Source organism: Hylobates moloch, unplaced genomic scaffold (genome assembly GCF_009828535.3).
Source record: "Hylobates moloch isolate HMO894 unplaced genomic scaffold, HMol_V3 SCAFFOLD_1, whole genome shotgun sequence".
Lineage (NCBI taxonomy): Eukaryota > Metazoa > Chordata > Mammalia > Primates > Hylobatidae > Hylobates > Hylobates moloch.
The window spans coordinates 235,090,932-235,109,113 of record NW_026652276.1 but is presented as its reverse complement, the minus strand read 5'-3'; the positions used below and the strand labels follow the sequence as shown (position 1 = coordinate 235,109,113).

General features: G+C 42.8%; 1 protein-coding gene across 3 annotated transcripts in view; it reads right to left on the bottom strand.

The window, feature by feature from the left end:
- The window catches only part of DPP6 (dipeptidyl peptidase like 6), a 1,054,804-nt gene that overhangs the window by 224,208 nt on the left and 812,414 nt on the right, over positions 1–18,182 (bottom strand). For all 3 annotated transcript variants that reach the window (XM_032753183.2, XM_032762299.2, XM_032753182.2), the window contains exon 7: positions 6,310–6,391. In XM_032753183.2, the coding sequence (XP_032609074.1) occupies positions 6,310–6,391 (82 nt within the window). The remainder of the gene's footprint in view (positions 1–6,309; positions 6,392–18,182) is intronic.

The following is an 18,182-nucleotide window of genomic DNA, read 5'->3' as shown; positions in this document are numbered from 1 at the left end:
GTGAATGTGCCAATAGGTGGATTTGCCATCAGAAGTGGAAGCCAGTGAGGAAAGGCACCATGTCCTTCTTCTGCATCTGGGATCTAGCAATATCCAGAACACAGGAAGTATTCAATAAGAGTTGACTGAATCCATAAACAAACGAGTGCATAAGAGAATGACGGAAATGTACATGCACGGCAGGACCGGCCTGCAGAGTCCTGTGCACTGAGCTGGCCTGTGACCATGGCAATCGCTGGCCACATGTGCCATTCCAGAGAGCCCTAGGGCTGGCAGCATCTTTGGGAGTCCAGTCTACCTGCTCCTAAGACCTTGCCAAGGGAGCTGCCATCCTAACCATTAAAACACAGCACAATTTTTTTCTTTTTTTCTTTATTATACTTTCAGTTCTAAGGTGCATGTTCACAACGTGGTTTGTTACATAGGTATACATGTGCCATGTTGGCTTGCTGCACCCATCAACCTGTCATTTACATTAGGTATTTCTCCTAGTGCTATCCCTCCCCTGGACAGGCCCCGGTGTGGATGTTCCCTGCCCTGTGTCCATGTGTTCTCATTGTTCAATTCCCACCTATGAGTGAGAACATGCAGTAAAACACAGCACAATTTAAATGCGGATTTATTGACGCTCTCTGATAAACTATTCTGTGACCTTCTGTGGAAAACTATTCTAGGATCTAAAATGCCATATAATCAAGGCAATTCTTCTTAAAGTCTGATTCAAATCTCCCATTTTGATAAACATGTTATTCTCCTGTCTCCAGGGAGACACAGGGCAGTTGCTCACTGATTTTCACCACCTCTCAGCCTCTCATGGTCTGGAGATGATGAGGAAGTTGACCTCTCCTTCTAAGCTGCGAAGCATGGCTGTGAGAATTCCTTAGTTTCCCTCCATGGTGTTCGTAATTGCACCTGCTCCTTTGGGGAACGCTGTCTCTTGGGGACAGCTCTGTCCCCAATTCCAGCAGGTTTCCCGGCTAACTACTCCACTGCTCTTCATCTGTCACATTTTGACGCTGTCTCTGCATTGAAGACTTCCCAATGGACTCATTAAATTTCCCGTTCAAAGCTCTTCATTTATCACTATCATGGTAGCAAGCCAACCAAAGAGAGACACATTCACTTTGTCTCTGATCTTCCAAGCGTACAAGCAAAGATTCTGGCTTTGAATTCTTAATGTTGCCTAATGCTGCACAGACTTCCTTGGGAAAATTTCCATGGCACTTGTTTCCAAAGGAAAACATGATGATGCACCAAATTCACATGAGCTCCCTCCCCTTGCACATCAACCTGCAAATGCACCCTGAGGCAGCTTCAACTCCAAGTGCGTGTGCTAAGAACAAGGAAGGCCACCGCAGCTGCCTCAAAGTCTGTGTGCTTCCAGGAAATGTCTCTAGTAGAACTACCATATCAGGAAATATGTGGACATTCCTAAACCAGACAACGTAATCACATTCTAGGTCAGCAGAAACTAAACCTCCCATAAACAGACAAACACACGGTGGGGGGCAGGACTTCATGAAAAGATCAAAGAAAAGAAACATGGAGGGCCGGGCACAGTGGCTCACACCTATAATCCCAGCACTTTGGGAGGCCGAGGTGGGTGGATCACTTGAGGTCAGGAGTTCAAGACCAGCCTGGCCAAAACGGTGAAACCCCATCTCTGATAAAAATACAAAAATTATCCAGGTATGGTGGTGCACACCTGTAGTCCCAGCTACTTGGGAGGCTGGGGCAGGAAAATTGCTTGAACCCAGGAGGTGGAGGTTGGAGTGAGCAGAAATTGCGCCACTGCACTCCAGCCTGGGTGACAGAGGGAGATTCCAGTTAAAAAAAAAAAAAAAAAAAAAAAAAAGAAACATGGAGGAAATCTCAGTTCAGGCAGATTCGTCTGCAGAGGACACAACGAGGAAAGAAGTGTACAGAGAAATACGTTGAAACAGCATATGTTTCGAACGTTTATGTTTCCCGACTGGCCACTCCAGTTTGGAGGAAGAGGAAGCAAAGGAGAGACACTGTGTTAACATTTTACCTAGGATTTCTCATTTAATCCTATTTAATCTGGCCAAGTCTATTTCCTAGATCACATCCTGGGTCCTCAGCAAAGATTTGGAAGCAATCTTGTTATTCGTCATAAACTCCAGCCCCAGACCAGCATCGTCACAGAAGTGGCTTCCGGCAGCTTGGGGGCCTCCTCCCACCCACCCCACTAACAACACACAGGCCACTCCCCCGGCAGTCATCACTACCGGAGAAATGTTCTATGGGTCTCACAACACTTACTCTAAAAGGTAAGAGCTAATTGGCAACCACATCGTGGCACTGGGAAAAGATGCCCTCACCCACCCCTGGTTCCCTGGGTCATCTCCTGTGATATGGGGGCTCCGGACCCAAAGGCAGCACTGAAATCTCTCAGCACAGGAGGCTACATGTTCCCAAAGCTCTTTGCAAACTTCAACTGCAGCTGTGTTCTCTGCTCCCAAAGGAGAATTACTCACTTCAATCTGACTCACTATAATTAGAGTAGGTTGACTTTAGGGAGCAATATTTACTTTTTAAAATAAAATGGCAATGAGGGGCTTGTTGCTTGGCATCACTTAATAGGTTAGGGCTTGCAAGGCCTGCTCTTGAGTTGTGAATTTTCTGTGCAGACGGAGCAGGTGTGGGGAGTACCTGTCATGAGGTGGTGGCTCTGGGGTCAGGCTTTCCCCATGAGAACAACCAAGAGAGCATATGATCCCCTAAAACAGGGGTCAGCAAACTATAACCCATAGGCCAAGCCACCTGTGTTGGGAAGGATAGCTTTATTGGAACACAGCCATGCCCATCTTATCTATACTGTCTGCAGCTGCTTCCATGCTGCAGTAAGGGAGATGAGTCATCGTGTTAGAAACCGTCTGTCTGCAAAGACGGAAACATGTGCTATCTGACCTTCTGCAGAAGAAGGCGGCCCCTGATCCAGCACATAGGGCATTCACTCAACAATGAGCTATATTGCCTCTTAAGCTCAGTACATGCATGTATCATAACACTATTAAAGGCCAAATGGATTTAAAAACTCAAAAGTTCCACAAGCATATAGCACCTTTGGTACTAAACTCAAGTATTAACAGTTATTACTTACCTGAACATTCATTTCTTTGAAGCAGAAAGGAAGTCAAATTTCTGTCACCTCTAGTACTGTCCTAGAATGTATTCGTAGATGCTGGCTATTTGCCACCATCCAGTTCTTCATGCTGAAGTGGTTTGAAACCACAAAAATATATTAACTAATGAATTAATCAATCTGTTTGTGCTTTCATCTTTTACCTCAACAAACGTGTACTGGGCACCAGGCACTGTGCTGGGTGTGTTAGAATACGAAGATGAAATAGGCTCACTGTGTGGACTCAGGGTACCTGTATTAGTTCGTTCTCATGCTGCTATGAAGAAATATTTGAGACTGAGTAATTTATACAAGAAAGAGGTTTGATTAACTCACGGTTCTGCATTGCTGGGGAGGCCTCAGGAGACTTACAATCATGGCAGAAGGCACCTCTTCACAGGACAGCAGGAGACACAGTGAGTGTCGAGCAAAGGGGGAAACCATCAGATCTCGTGAGAACTCACTATCACTAGAACAGCATGGGAGAAACTGCCCCCATGATTCAATTATCTCCATCTGGTCCCACTGTTGACACATGGGGATTATAATAATTCAAGGTGAGATTTGCGTAGGGACACAGAGCCACACCATATCACCACCTAACCAAGGAGAGAGACATGTCTATAGGCAACAAGAGATCATGTGTACTGGGAGATTGCACGGTGAGACCTGAAGCCCCAGGATGGCTACCTACCATTGTGTGTGTGTGTGTGTGTGTGCGCGTATGTGTGCGCACGTGTGTGTGTTGGGGGAGGTGTCAGGAAGCCTTCTCTGAGAAGTTGTCATTTACTTTGTTTTGTTGCTACTTATTCTGTAAGAGGTTAAACAAGATAACTTCTATAATCACTTATCCCCTCCTCATCTCCAAGGGAGCATGACATGAGTGAAGGTCAGTTGTTCAAGAGGACAATTATAGACTTAATTCTAGAGTGTGTGCATGCACACGCACACAAACACACACACATGCATGCACAGCAACTCCTTTTACAGTTGTGGGTTAAATTTCCTTTATGTTACAAGCTGTTCCCAGAGGCAGGACGACAAGTACCAACTCTACTACAGGACCCAGTTTATTTGCATGTGCAGACAATGAGGCAGGAGTCCACACACTGAGTTACAGCCACTGGGTGATAAGGAGCGAGGCCGCAGGTATGGTGGAAAGAGACCTTGACGTTGTGGTCACATTATGATGGTCTTCTCCTGACTACTATAAAAAGGCTGGGCAATGATCACTCAGTAAGGTTACACATTCCCATCCTTCTCCCTGCAGTGGGGTGATGAGGCCAGGTGCAGAGCTGTGGGTACTGGCTTGTAATGGATCCGCAGCAGGCAGGGAGAGCTCTCTATGGAGGTGTAATGGCCACTTTCACAGATGATTTGATGGATATTGGAAATCTCTTCAATCACAGACTTTCAGAGGGTTTTAAGGTCAACTATTAGAGATTCAGTTGCGTATCAGTCCTGAAAACTTAGGTCTTCTACAATCTCCTATTAAATTGCATTTTTTCCCTTTTTAAGAGTTAATGCCTTTGAGAAAAGACAAATTTTATCTCTTTTTGTGACTGAACTGATGGGTTGGTGTTCCTCGGTCAAGGTCAGCTCTCAGCTGCCTCACTTCCTCCTGTCACCCTGTGATTTTGATCAGTTACATATGCTTTTCAAAACCTCTGTAATCAGTTTTAGCATTAGAGACATGTTAATAATAGCTCAAATGTTAATAGTTTCACAGCCTCTATGCTCTTATTTTTTCAAACCAATTCAAGGCAGTGGAATTAATACATAACCAAGAAAATGCAATTGTACTATGGGGAGAAATAAGACTATTTTCATTTGTAAGATAGATGACAGCCTATCCAATACAATTCTATGTGAACTTTTAGATACGATCATTTTTTGTGCTATTTTAGGAAAAAGGAGCTTTACAAATGCAGGCTTAGGTAATCAGCTTAAAGAGGCAGGAGAAAATGGTGACTTTAAAATGGCAACCATGTCATCTGACCTTCAAACCCGAGGGACTTTTTGCACGTGGCAATACAATGTCTTAAAAATGTCACACAGAACGGACAAATACAGCCAAGTTTTAGTCAAATGCAAGGCTAGAGCTGGAACAAACCTGAGGGATTGTATTATCCAAATCCTTCACTACATGGCTGGGCTGCTGCCTGCCTGCAGCCCGTCAGCTGGAGGTACCGTCCAAGACTAGCTCGACAGTGAGAACCAGGGTGGTAGCCCTCATCTTAGAAATAGTGTTCAGGGCCTTTTTCTCTGCACCATCCTTCCCATTCACAGAAACCCGGCAGTTTTGCCAATTTGAGAAGGAATCCATGAAGATAGCTGATAGAAACCAAGAGGGCTGCAATGGCCATGGGGGATTTTGCATGTTGACGGGACTGGCCTGGCTCCATCAGGGCCAGCAAATCTACTTGCTTAAAAAACCCTCCACAGAGGCTGGGTGCAGTAGCTCATGCCTGTAATGCCAGCACTTTGGGAGGCCGAGGTGGGTGGATTGCCTGAGGTCAGGAGTTCAAGACCAGCCTGGCCAACATAGTGAAACCCCGTCTCTATTAAAAATACAAAAATTAGTTGTGTGTGGTGGTGCATGCCTGTGATCCCAGCTACTCGGGAGGCTGAGGCAGGAGAATCTCTTGAACACAGGAGGCGGAGGTTGCAGTGAGCCGAGGTCGTGCCATTGCACCCCAGCATGGGCAACAAGAGCAAAACTCTGCCTCGAAAAAAAAAAAAAAAAAAACCCTCCACAGAAAGAAGTCTGAGTTCCCAGAGCATCTTTTGATGACAAAACCATTTGGATCATTCTTATTTGCAGTCCTTTTAATGAAGTTGATCTCTTTGAGCTCATGATTCATCTGGAGTCCATAGACACAGCTACAGTTAGGCACCACTTTAACCATGTCAGATGTAGGAACCAAGCACATGCTGTTCCAATTTTAGGAGAATTTGCTATCTAAAAAGAAATGACCCTTTTACATATTCAGACACCCTGGTGTACTTGTCCAGATTTTAATTTACACACACACACACACACACACACACACACACACACACACCACTACCATATACTGGCTGAGTACAGTGAGATCCATTCAGCTTAGAAAATAGAAACTTCCTCAAAACCCAAGTATAGTTACCGAACTTGATTGGCTTACCAGCTGTTGGCCTTTAGGACCCCATCCTGCATACTGAAGTTTTGCATTGCTGACTTCTGGTGGGTCCAGACTTTGAGGATCCCTGAAAATTGAATAAACAAAGAAACAAAAACAAAGCAAAATGTTGGGAACCAAGAATTTAAGCTGCTGCAATTTTATCCCCTACCTATAACTTAACTCCTTTCTCCTTCCAGAGCTTGTCTCTTGTGTTACTAAGTAATATGTCTCATTTAGTCTCTATTAGGTTTCTTCAGATGTATATAATTTATACGAAGCTGAAATAGGTCCATCATTGCTTAACCCAAATAGTAAATACTCATTAAGAGAGAACATGCAGTGAAATCTTTGGATCAGCTTCTTAAATCTCCAGAACAGTCAAAGTTAAAAATTAAAATGCAGAGCCATGCAGTGATCTACCTCCACAATTTGTAGCTCTATCTTTGGTTCTCCTCGAAGATAATTTTTTCTAGGTATAATGCAGGTCGTTATGACCTTACAAACCTGGTGGCATCAGGTTTTGTGTTGGTTTGTGTTGATAGATACAAGTCGAGAGAGAGAGGGAGGAAGGGGATAAATTGAAAGATATATTTCCTTTCAAACCTCACTTATATTTTTTATCCTCAATGCACTGATTAAATACCAATACCACCTCAACAAAAACCTCTCTAAGTACTTAAAGGTTATAGTGAGTAAAGGTCATGGTGGGAAAAATGAAAAGAGCTAACATTTTTCTAAGTATTAAGTATTTCAGTATATTTTGTAGCTACTGCTGTCTCCAACATGTAGAAAAGATTCATTTTCGTGTTTCTTTTGGATGACACCCCTCCACGTGAAGAATGATATCTGTGTTCTGCTGAGTCTGCTGGGCTCTGTCAGGTAAGCACCCTATCACTTAGCTATAATTTCTTATGTGGGGCTGGGTGCGGTGGCTCACACCTGTAATCCCAGCACTTTGGGAGGCTGAGGCGGTCGATCACAAGGTCAGGAGATCGAGACCATCCTGGCTAACACAGTGAAACCCCATCTCTGCTAAAAATACAAAAAATTAGCTGGGCACGGTGGCAGGCGCCTGTAGTCCCAGCTACTCGGGAGGCTGAGCCAGGAGAATGGCGTGAACCTGGGAGGCGGAGCTTGCAGTGAGCGGAGATCATGCCACTGCACTGTAGCCTGGGTGACAGAGCGAAACTCTGTCTTGAAAAAAAAAATATGTATGTGTATATATATATATATGTGTGTATATATATGTGTATATATATATATATGTGTGTGTATATATATGTGTATACACATATATATACACACACATTTTTTAAGACATATATACACATATATATACATATATACATATATACACACATATATATACATATATACACACACATATATATATACACATATATATACACACACACACACACACACAGCTGGGAATGCACCCACTCATCTGTAGAGAGAAATGGTTGAATGGCCTTTGGAAAGGGAAGATGCTGCATGCCCATGTTCAGGGGTTGCATGAACAAAGGAGATGAGGCAGGAAGGGAAGGAAGGTGAAGGGGCTAAGGACATGGTGGACTGGAATCAATAGAAGATACAAAAGCAACGGCTGAATAAAACTACCAGGAAAAACAAGGACTACATTTAGAGTAAAGAGAGATGGGGGAGGCTAGAGAGTCCAGAATGTCCCAGGTAGTTTTAGATGAAGTGCCTGGGTTTGGAGAAGCCAGGAAGCCTGAGGGTAGAGCGACGATGCCAACTCAGAGAAGACATTGCTGCTTAGAAACCAGCTGGGAAGGCAGCTGCCCAGCAATTGGAAGATGCAAGCGAGTCCTAATATTGCAGGTTCTGTTAATAGATGAGTTTTTAACATTTGTGTGGTTTTGTTTTGTTTTGTTTTGAGGAGTCTTGCTCTGTTGCTCAGGCTGGAGTGTAGTGGCAGGACCTCGGCTCACTGCAACCTCCGCCTCCCAGGTTCAAGTGATTCTCCTGCCTCAGCCTCCCGAGTAGCTGGGATTACAGGAACCTGCCATGACGCCCAGCTAATTTTTGTATTTTTAGTAGAGACAGGGTTTCACCATGTTAGCCAGGCTGGAACTCCTGACCTCAGGCAATCCACCCGCCTCGGCCTCCCAAAGTGCTGGAATTACAGGCGTGAGCCACTGTGCCCAGCTAACTTTTGTATGTTCTGATGTTTCAAAGTATTCTCATAAGCATAGGTTAATTCCTCTTGAACCCTGGTGTAGAGAAAAGCTTTGATGACTCAAAATTCAGGAGCCAGAAATTGAGATGAATAAGTTAGATTACATAAAAACATAAAACTTTTGCATGACAGATGCATCATAAACAAAAGACATCTTACAAACCAGGAGAATATTATTTACAACACATGCCATGGACACGTGGCTAATATCCCTAACATACAAAAAACTTTGAAAAATTGAGGTTATAAAAAAACAAAAAAGATACAAATATGAGAAAAAGACACGAACAGACAATTCGCAAAAAGACATAAAAATGGCCCTCAAACATATGAAAAGGTACTCAAATACATATGAAATTAAGGAAGTAGGAATTAAAACTAATTGAGATATCATTTCTCAACTATGAGACTTGGAAAAAGAAGAAAAAAGTATGACATATGATGCTGGGGAGGCTGTAGGGAAACAGGCACTCTCAGACTTGCTTGTCGGGAAGCAACTGGTGCAAATCATTTCAGAGAGACATTTGACAATACCTAATAAAGTACACACTTAACTTTTAGCCCAACACTTCCACTTCTAGACTCCTAGAGAATTCACCTCAAACAATGCACAAATACATGTGCACAAGTTTGTATTTATTGCAGTTTTATTTGTAGTTGCAAATATTGGAAACAATATGTGGTTGAATAAATGATGGTACATCCTTCTATGTTAAGGCTGAATAGTACTGAGCAGTGAGTGGAGTAGTGGAGGCTACCAGAGGCTGGGAGTGGGAAGGATTGTGGGGATGTTGATAAAAAGATACAAAGTTTCACTTAGACAGGAGGAATAAGTTTTTGAGATCTGTTGCAGAGTATGGTGATTATAGTTAATAAGAATGTAACCCATGTTTCAAAATTGCTAAGAGACAAATGTTAACTGTTGTACCACAATGAAAAAAGATAAGTATATGAGGTGATAGAGATGTTAATTAGCTTGATTTAATAATTTCATAATGTATACATGTAACAAAATATCATATTTTACCCTGTAAATATATACGATTATCATTTGTCAATTTATAAAAACCCCCAAAACTATACCCTCCCCAATACAATGAAGTATGGTGCAGGTGTAAAAGAGAATGAAGAACTCTATAAACAGATATGGAGTGATTTCCATGTCAGAGTTAACAAAGCCTAAGAGTATGTGTTATAGTATGTACGTACGTATGTGTATATATATATACACACACACACACACACACACACACACACATATAGTATGTATATAGTATGATATAGTTATATATCACAGAAGAAAGGGATGTGAGAATATATATAAATTGAGTCTTTTGTGAAAAAAGAAATAAAGGAAGCAGAAGCCAGGAACCAGATTGATTACCTATAGGGTGCAGGTGGAAAGGGGTGGAAAGATAGGACTGCTGAGAGAAGGAAGATTCTCTGTAGTTCCATGAGTAAATGTGTTTCTCCCAGGGGTTTGGATGGTCAGTTCTGAGACTGTGTGCATGCTAGAATTGGACAAATATGTAAACATATTGGAGACAATGAGAGCCAGGTTCTTCACTATTGGAGAAAAATGTTGTAAGGAAAAGGAGAACACTAAAATTAACTGTGAAGTTTGAAATCAGATTCTCTGAGTATATCTTTTTGTACCACCTCAAGTCTCAGACAACACTAGGGTTTCACATACTTCCAAAATAAAACAAACAATAAAAAGGAAACAGGATGCTGGGGAACCCAGAATGGAATAAGAACACCAACAAAAGAACAAAACCCCACTATAAGTGAAACACAAAACTACACTGAAGGGGGTGGAGAGGGAAATAACTAACCATAAGTAACTTTGGGAAACAGTATTTTGACTAGATATGCTAAAGCTAAAAATAAGAAAATTTAAAAAACCCCGTAAATAAATGCTGCAGTTCATTGAGTAAATGTGTTTCTCCCAGGGGTTTGGATGATCAATTCTGAGACTGTGTGCATGCTAGAATTGGATAAATATGTAAATATATTGGAGATAATGAAAGCCAGGTTTTTCACTGTTGGAAAAAATGTTATAAGGAAAAGGGGAACACTAAAATAAACTGTGAAGTTTGAAATCAGGTATCTGGATAAACTCATGGTTTTTAGTCTCTATATACACAGATAGATCCAAAATATAGATATGTGTGTGTCCATGGGTTAGTGTACATACATATATGTCCTGGCTCTGTCCACTGAGAAGGCCTAGAAACAATGACACCCCAGTAGCAATGAGCACAGTTAGCATCTAGGTCTTGGTGTCTAAATACCACCACCCAGTAAAAGAAAATAGGGCTTCTAGGAGGAGCAATTGTATCTGGGCTGGGGCAGGGAAAATACAGAATGAGTCAGGAATATTTTATGGAACCAGAAAGTAATGGAATACTCAAAAAATGGGGGTTTGTTGAAAGAACACGCAAGCTAACCTAAAGGAGTTGTAATGATTCACACTAGAACAGTTTGATCAACAATAACAAAAATTAATGATAGTACTGGATTAACCCACAGAATAAAATACCCATATGTAGCATAGCACAGGCCCTCAATATATGCCTATGAACAAACAAATAAATTAGTAAATAAAGGGAGGTTCGAGAGGTGACTCTCAGCAAAGATCCTTTTGCAACTTTAGAGACAAGCCTAACAAACTCACTTGACTTGTGTTTATTTGGAAATTTCTAAGCACAGAGGACAGAGTGGGAGATCAGAAAGACTTAAACTCTCCATTGCCTTACTTAATATTGAAATTCAGTTTGTTAGATTGTGATTTCCAGTAGGTGTCTAAGATATTCAGAAACAGCAGGGGATTAACTTTTCTTTGATATGACAAATGTAAATTCCCATAAATGCTAATTGGAAATAATATGGAGTTCCTTGAAAGACTGCATGAACACTAGGGCCGATACACCACGGTGAGTCACCATGACTACATGAACACTAGGGCCAATACGCCATGGTGAGTCACCATGACTACATGAACACTAGGGCCAATACGCCACGGTGAGTCACTAATTCCGCTTTTATTACCTGGCTCACCTGTGCTCAATGAGTCCTTTACTTCTTCCATAAGCTAAGATGCATTTCCCTTCCCTCACCACCAACACGTTACAGGAGTTTCCATAGATCCACACTAGGAATCAAAAGGTTTGCTTCCTAGTCCCAACCTTATGACGTACGGATCACATGGCCTTCAGCAACTCTCTGCGTCTTATTTTCTCCTATGGGGACAATAGCTACCCTCCTCTTACAGAATGGTCATGAAAATCAAGAGAAACAATGGCTATTAATTTATAAACTCCAGGATAGTCCAAAGAGGTAATTATTTTCTTTTTGCTAGCTAGTGACTCCCTCAACCTCTCAATCTTTCTCAGTCTCTATAAGTTAAACAAATGACTCCAAGATGTCACAGTGAGCCGTGGCAATCTGTCTTCAAAAACACCAGGATGCCCCTCATGGGGAGGAAGCTGTGAAGTGGTGGAGAGAATTCCAAGAAGCTGTAAATTTAATTCTGAATTCTGCCACTAGAAGCAAAGGGCTTGGGATAATAGAGTAGCTGGATCCAAGTTTGTTTCCTGTGTATAAAACAAGAATAATCATGTTTGCCTCGTAGGGTTGGACTCAATAATCTATTGTATGTGAAAATAGGTAGCACAGAGCTTCCTAGCAGATATTCTATAAATGCTGGTTTATTCATTGATAAACTGGTAAATAATTTGACCATGCAATATAATACACACAACATATATATGTGTAGATGTATATGTGTGTTCCCTTAACCCTTCACTTAATTAGAAAGGATCAATGGTTGAATATTGATAAAATGTTATTACAACAACATTGATAAAATGTTATTACAACAACTATCTATATGTAATTTCTTTTAAAGGCCCAGTAATATGTCAGATATTGGGACAAGTTTACTCTATGGAACTCTGTAGCAAAAACAAATGGGCTCAATCCCTATGTCAGGTGGGAAACTGGGTTTAGGGTCTCAATCCTCAATCATATTCTCTACATCTGTTCCTATGAAAGGAACCTATATTTTTGCACTGGGATTTGATTTCTTGCAGGGTATCAGATTCTTTTCCTTTCAAGTTAAAAGAGGATTTGAGAGTGATTTTTCCAACTTCTTCTCTACTGTGGGAATTCCCTTTTGGATGAGCCACTTGGTGGTCCTTCATCCTCTGCTCCAATCCCCTACCGAATGGCTTTCCTCACACAACTCCTTCTCTGCCCAGACTAGCTAATGCCCAATTTGGTTTTATGCTGAATCTACCTCCTCCACATCAACACCTTGACCTTTGAGAATGAGCTTTGAGAATGACAAATGCAATGTCTCCAACCTCAGCTGACCACTAACCATTCCTATCATCACAACCACCCAGAGGTGTGAGACACGTCTGTCTTCAAATCCAATTCCAATCTTTCCTGCTCTCCTCACATCTCTTTTGGACCTACTGCCCCCTTCCTCTAAAGGGACAAGGAGGTGTGGGGCAGACAGAGGAGCACTGAAGGCTCTCCCTCCCACACCCGCTCCCTCTGCCTTTTGCCTACAGGGCTTCCCTCTCCATCAGCCTCACTCTCAGCCTTTGCCTCTGGGAGTCTCCAGCGTGGCCCAGGGTCCCTGCTTCCCTGCAGAAGGCTTCCTCCCGGACACACTGAAGTACCTGGTGCTCCTCCCTCCTCTCAGTCTCCAATGACCAGGCATCCCCTTTCCATCTCGGCCAGCGCTTCCTCCTGTACCTCCTTTTTTGTTCCAGCCTAGAACTATCAAATACTTTCCATTTACCTTTCTGGTAAACTTTTATTATTTATCACTATTTTAAATTAATAAGCTTTATATTTTTAGAGCAGTTTCACGTTTAGAGAAAAACTGAACAGAACTACAGAGAGTTCCCATATCCTTCTTCTTCCCCTGCTCTCAGTTTTCCAAATTACAAACATCTTGCTTTAGTGTGGTGCATGTGGTACAATTGATAAACCAATATTGAAACATTATTAACTAAGTCCCACAGCTGACATTAGGGTTCACCCTTGGCCTGTGTGTTCTGTGAGTTGTGACAAATCCATCTGTCTTGCACCTGCCATTGCAGGACCATAGAGATGCCTTTGGGTCTCTAAACCTCTGTGTGCTCGGCCTATTCATCCTTCCCTATTCATCCTTCCCACCCCACCAAACCCTGGCAAGCACAGATCTGCCTAAGGCCCCCATAAGTCTGCCTTTTCCTGAATGTCACATAGTTGGAATCATACAAAGTGTAGCCTTTCAGGTTGGTGTCTTTCACTGAGGAATGTGCGCTTTTGGCTCCAAGTTTTCTATGGAGGACAGACTTTTATGCTGTCTCAGCCTCTCGGAGTTCGCTCCACCAGTCTCCTTCCTTTCCCTAAGGCTGTTCTCCCAAAGGAAATGCAGACAGCCAGGACCTCCTCCCACGCAGCCTCTCCACCCACCCATGAGCACCTCCTCCCACGCAGCCTCTAACCCATCATCAGTCCAACCCCTACCGGTCTTGGTCCAATCCAGTGACTGGTCCAAATCTGAGGGCCACTTTCTGACCTTCTCGCCTTTCCCTAACCCACTGCAATATGGCTTCCATTCATTTTTAAAGCTGAAATTGCTTCTCTGAAGATCTTCTGTGTCCATCGAGGTGCAAAGCCCTGGCCTCCCCGTCCTAGGCCTGGGTGGTCTCTCCCTGCGCACGCTGTTGCTATTGCTTCTCTGTCTTGATGTTCAGGACCGCCCCTTCTCCCAGCTCTCCCCTCACCTCCCTCTCTGGTCCTCGTCTCTGTAGGATCTTCTCTGCCCACCCTTTAAAATCCAGTGTCCTGGGCGTGACCGCAGCCCGGCTCCTCTCCTCCACACCCGTCTCTGTCACTGTCATTTCAACTGTGTCCACATCTCTGGCCTCCAGAACTGGGAGGGGCAACTTCTGTTGTTTTAAGCCATGCAGTTTGTGGGGATTTCTCACCACAGCCCTAGGAAGCGAATGTCCCTTCATTTCCCAGTTCCACCAAGGCCCAAAGCGACTGGCTCAGGGCCAGGTAGCTGACCAGCGTCTGCGTGAAGATTTAGTCAAAGGGGGAAGTATGTCCAACAGCCTGAAGGGACAAAGTGGAGACCCTCAGAGAGCAAGGCAGAGGCAAACTCTGGGGGAGATGACCCCTGCCCTGCCCAACCCCTGGGCTTCTGGCCTGAGCCGGCTTCCTGCGGGAGAAGTCCCTGGCCCCACCTCGCACATTTAGGCCACGGCAGCACACTCGGCTTAAGCCCAAATTCCTCGCATCAAATAATTTTCCAGCATGTCCCGGATTCTGCTGACATTCTTAGAGGTGTGTGTGTGAGAGAGAGGAAGACAGGCAGAGAGAAAGAGAATGCAGGAAGGTGTACGGTGATTTATTTTGAGGCTACGTAGTGGCCCTCCTTCATTTTTCTTTCTTTCTTCTTTTTTATTCATTTATTTTAAAGAAGCCCTGGCAGGCTATGTGATGAATCATCTCCTGGGTAGAGATGGATTAGTTAAAAAAATGATGAAGGAAGAATAAAGTGATCTGGACTTAACTATATTTCAAAATAATCACACAATCCATTCTGATTTTGCTTATTTGAGCAATAAACAGAACAGGGCATAAATCATGTTGAAATTTGAAGAATAAATTAGTGCAGCAAAGTTTACTCATTTATCTACCTAAGGGATTTTGAGGGACTGAAAAGCTTTACAGCAACAACAGCATTTGGGAGTGAGGGGGCAAAGCTAACAACTGCTTTTCTGGATCCTAATGTTTTATGACCAAAGGCACCAAAAAATAGCATTCTCAGTGTCTAATCATATGTGTTTTCTGAGTCTTCCTATGTACTTAGCATGGTGGGTGACATAAAAATGTATGACACACTCCCAGTTCTAAAAGCGAACCTGACACATGGTAGATGCTCAATAAATATTAATTGAATAATTAATTAATGGATGGGTGGATTAATAAGTGGGTCTAGTCTAATCTCCAATCACTGAGTGGCTAGGGTCAGTAAGACCTTAAACTCATGCAGCACTTAAATATTTATATTACCATTTTTTGTGTATATCTAAATGACACAGTTAAATTTTTGAGGGCAGGAATCCTCGTGGACATAAATGCTTCCTCAGGGGCCAGTATTTGAGCACATATCACATTGGTAATTTTAAAATTTCTCCACACACTCTATGGTGGATCAGAAGTTCCTTTCCTTATGAAACACTTGGGCCGGGCACAGCGGCTCACGCCTGTAATCCCAGCACTTTGGGACGCCAAGGCAGAAGGATCAGAAGGTCAGGAGTTGAGACCAGCCTGACCAACATGGTGGAACCCCATCTCTACTAAAAATAAAAAAAATTAGCTGGGTGTGGTGGCACGCGCCTGTAATCCCAGCTACTCAGGAGGCTGAGGCAGGAGAATCGCTTGAACCTGCGAGGCAGAGGTTGCAGTGAGCGGAGATCACGCCACTGCACTGCAGCCTGGGGGATAGAGCAAGATGCTGTATCAAAAAAAAAGAAAAAAAAAAAGAAGAAAGATTTGGATATAGATGTTTTCAGGCAGAGATGCTCCACTCACTAAATACTGATCGGGGTGGCCTGTTCGAAAATATTAGTGACAGATGTGACCGATTCCCTCTCTAATTCAGAGGGACGCTTTTAACATATATGATCACAAATATGAGCACAGTCATCCCTTGGTATCCATGGAAGATTGGTTCCAGGACACCCCTGCAGATACCAAAATCCACAGATGCTCAAGTCCTTGATATAAAATGTGTGGTATTTGCATATAATGTAAGCACATCGTCCTGTATCCTTTAAGCCACCTCTAGACTACTTATAATCCCTAATTCAGGGTAATTGCTAATGTAAATAGCTGTGATACTGTATCATTTAGGGAATAATGACAAGGAAGAAAGTCTGTACAAATTCAATACAGATGCAACCATCCATTTTTTTTTCAAGTATTTGACCTGAGGGAGTTTGCTTGAATCCCCAGATACAGAACCCATGGATATGGAGGGCTGACCGTAGTAAACACGGTCACACGGAAATGGAATCTTTGTAATTAAAGGGAGCTTGTGTCTTCTCTGTCACTGTAAACCTAATATCAAGACCAGTGCTCAACAAACTCTGTGAAATGAAGACATGATGGAGAAGCAGAGATGAGTTTGGGGGGTTCATTAAATGCTAAAGCATAATTTGGGGGTGGGGGTGAAATGTTCTAAAATGGAATAAGATGATGCTTGTGCCACTCTGTGAATAAACTAAAAAACAGGTTTGTTTTCTATCTATCGATCATCTCTCAACCAATCAATCAGTCTGTCATCTATGAATCAATCAGTCTATTATCTATCACCTATCCATTAATGGATTGATCTATTATCTATCTATATCTATCATTTATCTATCTACCTATTTATCTATTATCTATCTATCATCCATGGATTGATCTAGCTGTATGTCTATCTGTCATCTATCCATCTACCTATCAATCATCTATCCATCATCTGTCTATCATTTATCTATCATCTATCTATCATTTATCAATCAATCTATCAATCAGTCTATCTATTTTTAGAGACAAGGTCTCACGCTGTCGCTGGAGTAGATTGGCACAACCATAGCTCTCTGCAGCCTCAACCTCCTGGTCTCAAGCCATCCTCCTACCTTGGCCTCCCAAGCTGCTGGGGCTTTAGGCATGTGCCACCATGCCCAGCTCTGTTTACCTTATTAAAGCTTTCACCTTAAATCATATGCATTAAAAACAAGTTTTTGGTCACCTCAAGGGCTTTTTCCTCCTGCCTTTCAGTAAAATCCCATTACAGAACAAAAAATATTGCCAAGAGGAAATCTGTTATTTCTTTTTGGCCTATGGCAAGAGCAATGAGACCCCAGCCTGGGGGATAGGGGAACACTGGAGTTTATGAAGGACAAAGAGAAGTTCTTTAAGAATGAATGGACGTGAACGGAGCCAGTTCAGACAGGTGCTGCCTCCTCTCTTCCCACTCAGAGCGTTCTTTCCTCTCAGCCTCTTTCCCACTTTTTTTTACTTTCTGAACCAGTTCGCTGGTATCAGCTCCAACTCAGGGAGTTTGCCCATATTGGCCTCGAGAACAAATTGCTCAAACACTCAGCTCAAGATGTAGTTTCAGTAAATATAAGTGGTGTGAAAAACATGCAGAAGACTGAGAATCTAGTGGCGTCTGAGTCTCAATGAGCTGCACTCTGACGCCGCAGGCTCTCACAGTGCTCAGCATGAACAGCGGGGATGCAGCAGGGACATGGTGCACACGCAGCAGCTTCATGCAGCCTGAGGACCTGACAACACACACGTGCATGTTCTAGCATGTTCAACACACACACAGGGAGGTGCGCTCGTGGGCTCTGTCACCGTGGTCCCTGATAAATGCTCCCTTCTCCCAGAGAGCTGCGTCTATTATCCAAGGACACTAATGAGGCTCTCCATGGGATTATTTTAAACCAATCTAAGTGTGTGTATTGATCACACACACACACACACACACACAAACACAGACTTAGTGATAATGAATTAGAATAAAGAAAAATACAGAGAAGCCAGTCAACACTAAATCTCCAACAGCTCAGGTAGGGGAAGAAAAAGTAATAAATTAGAAAGCACA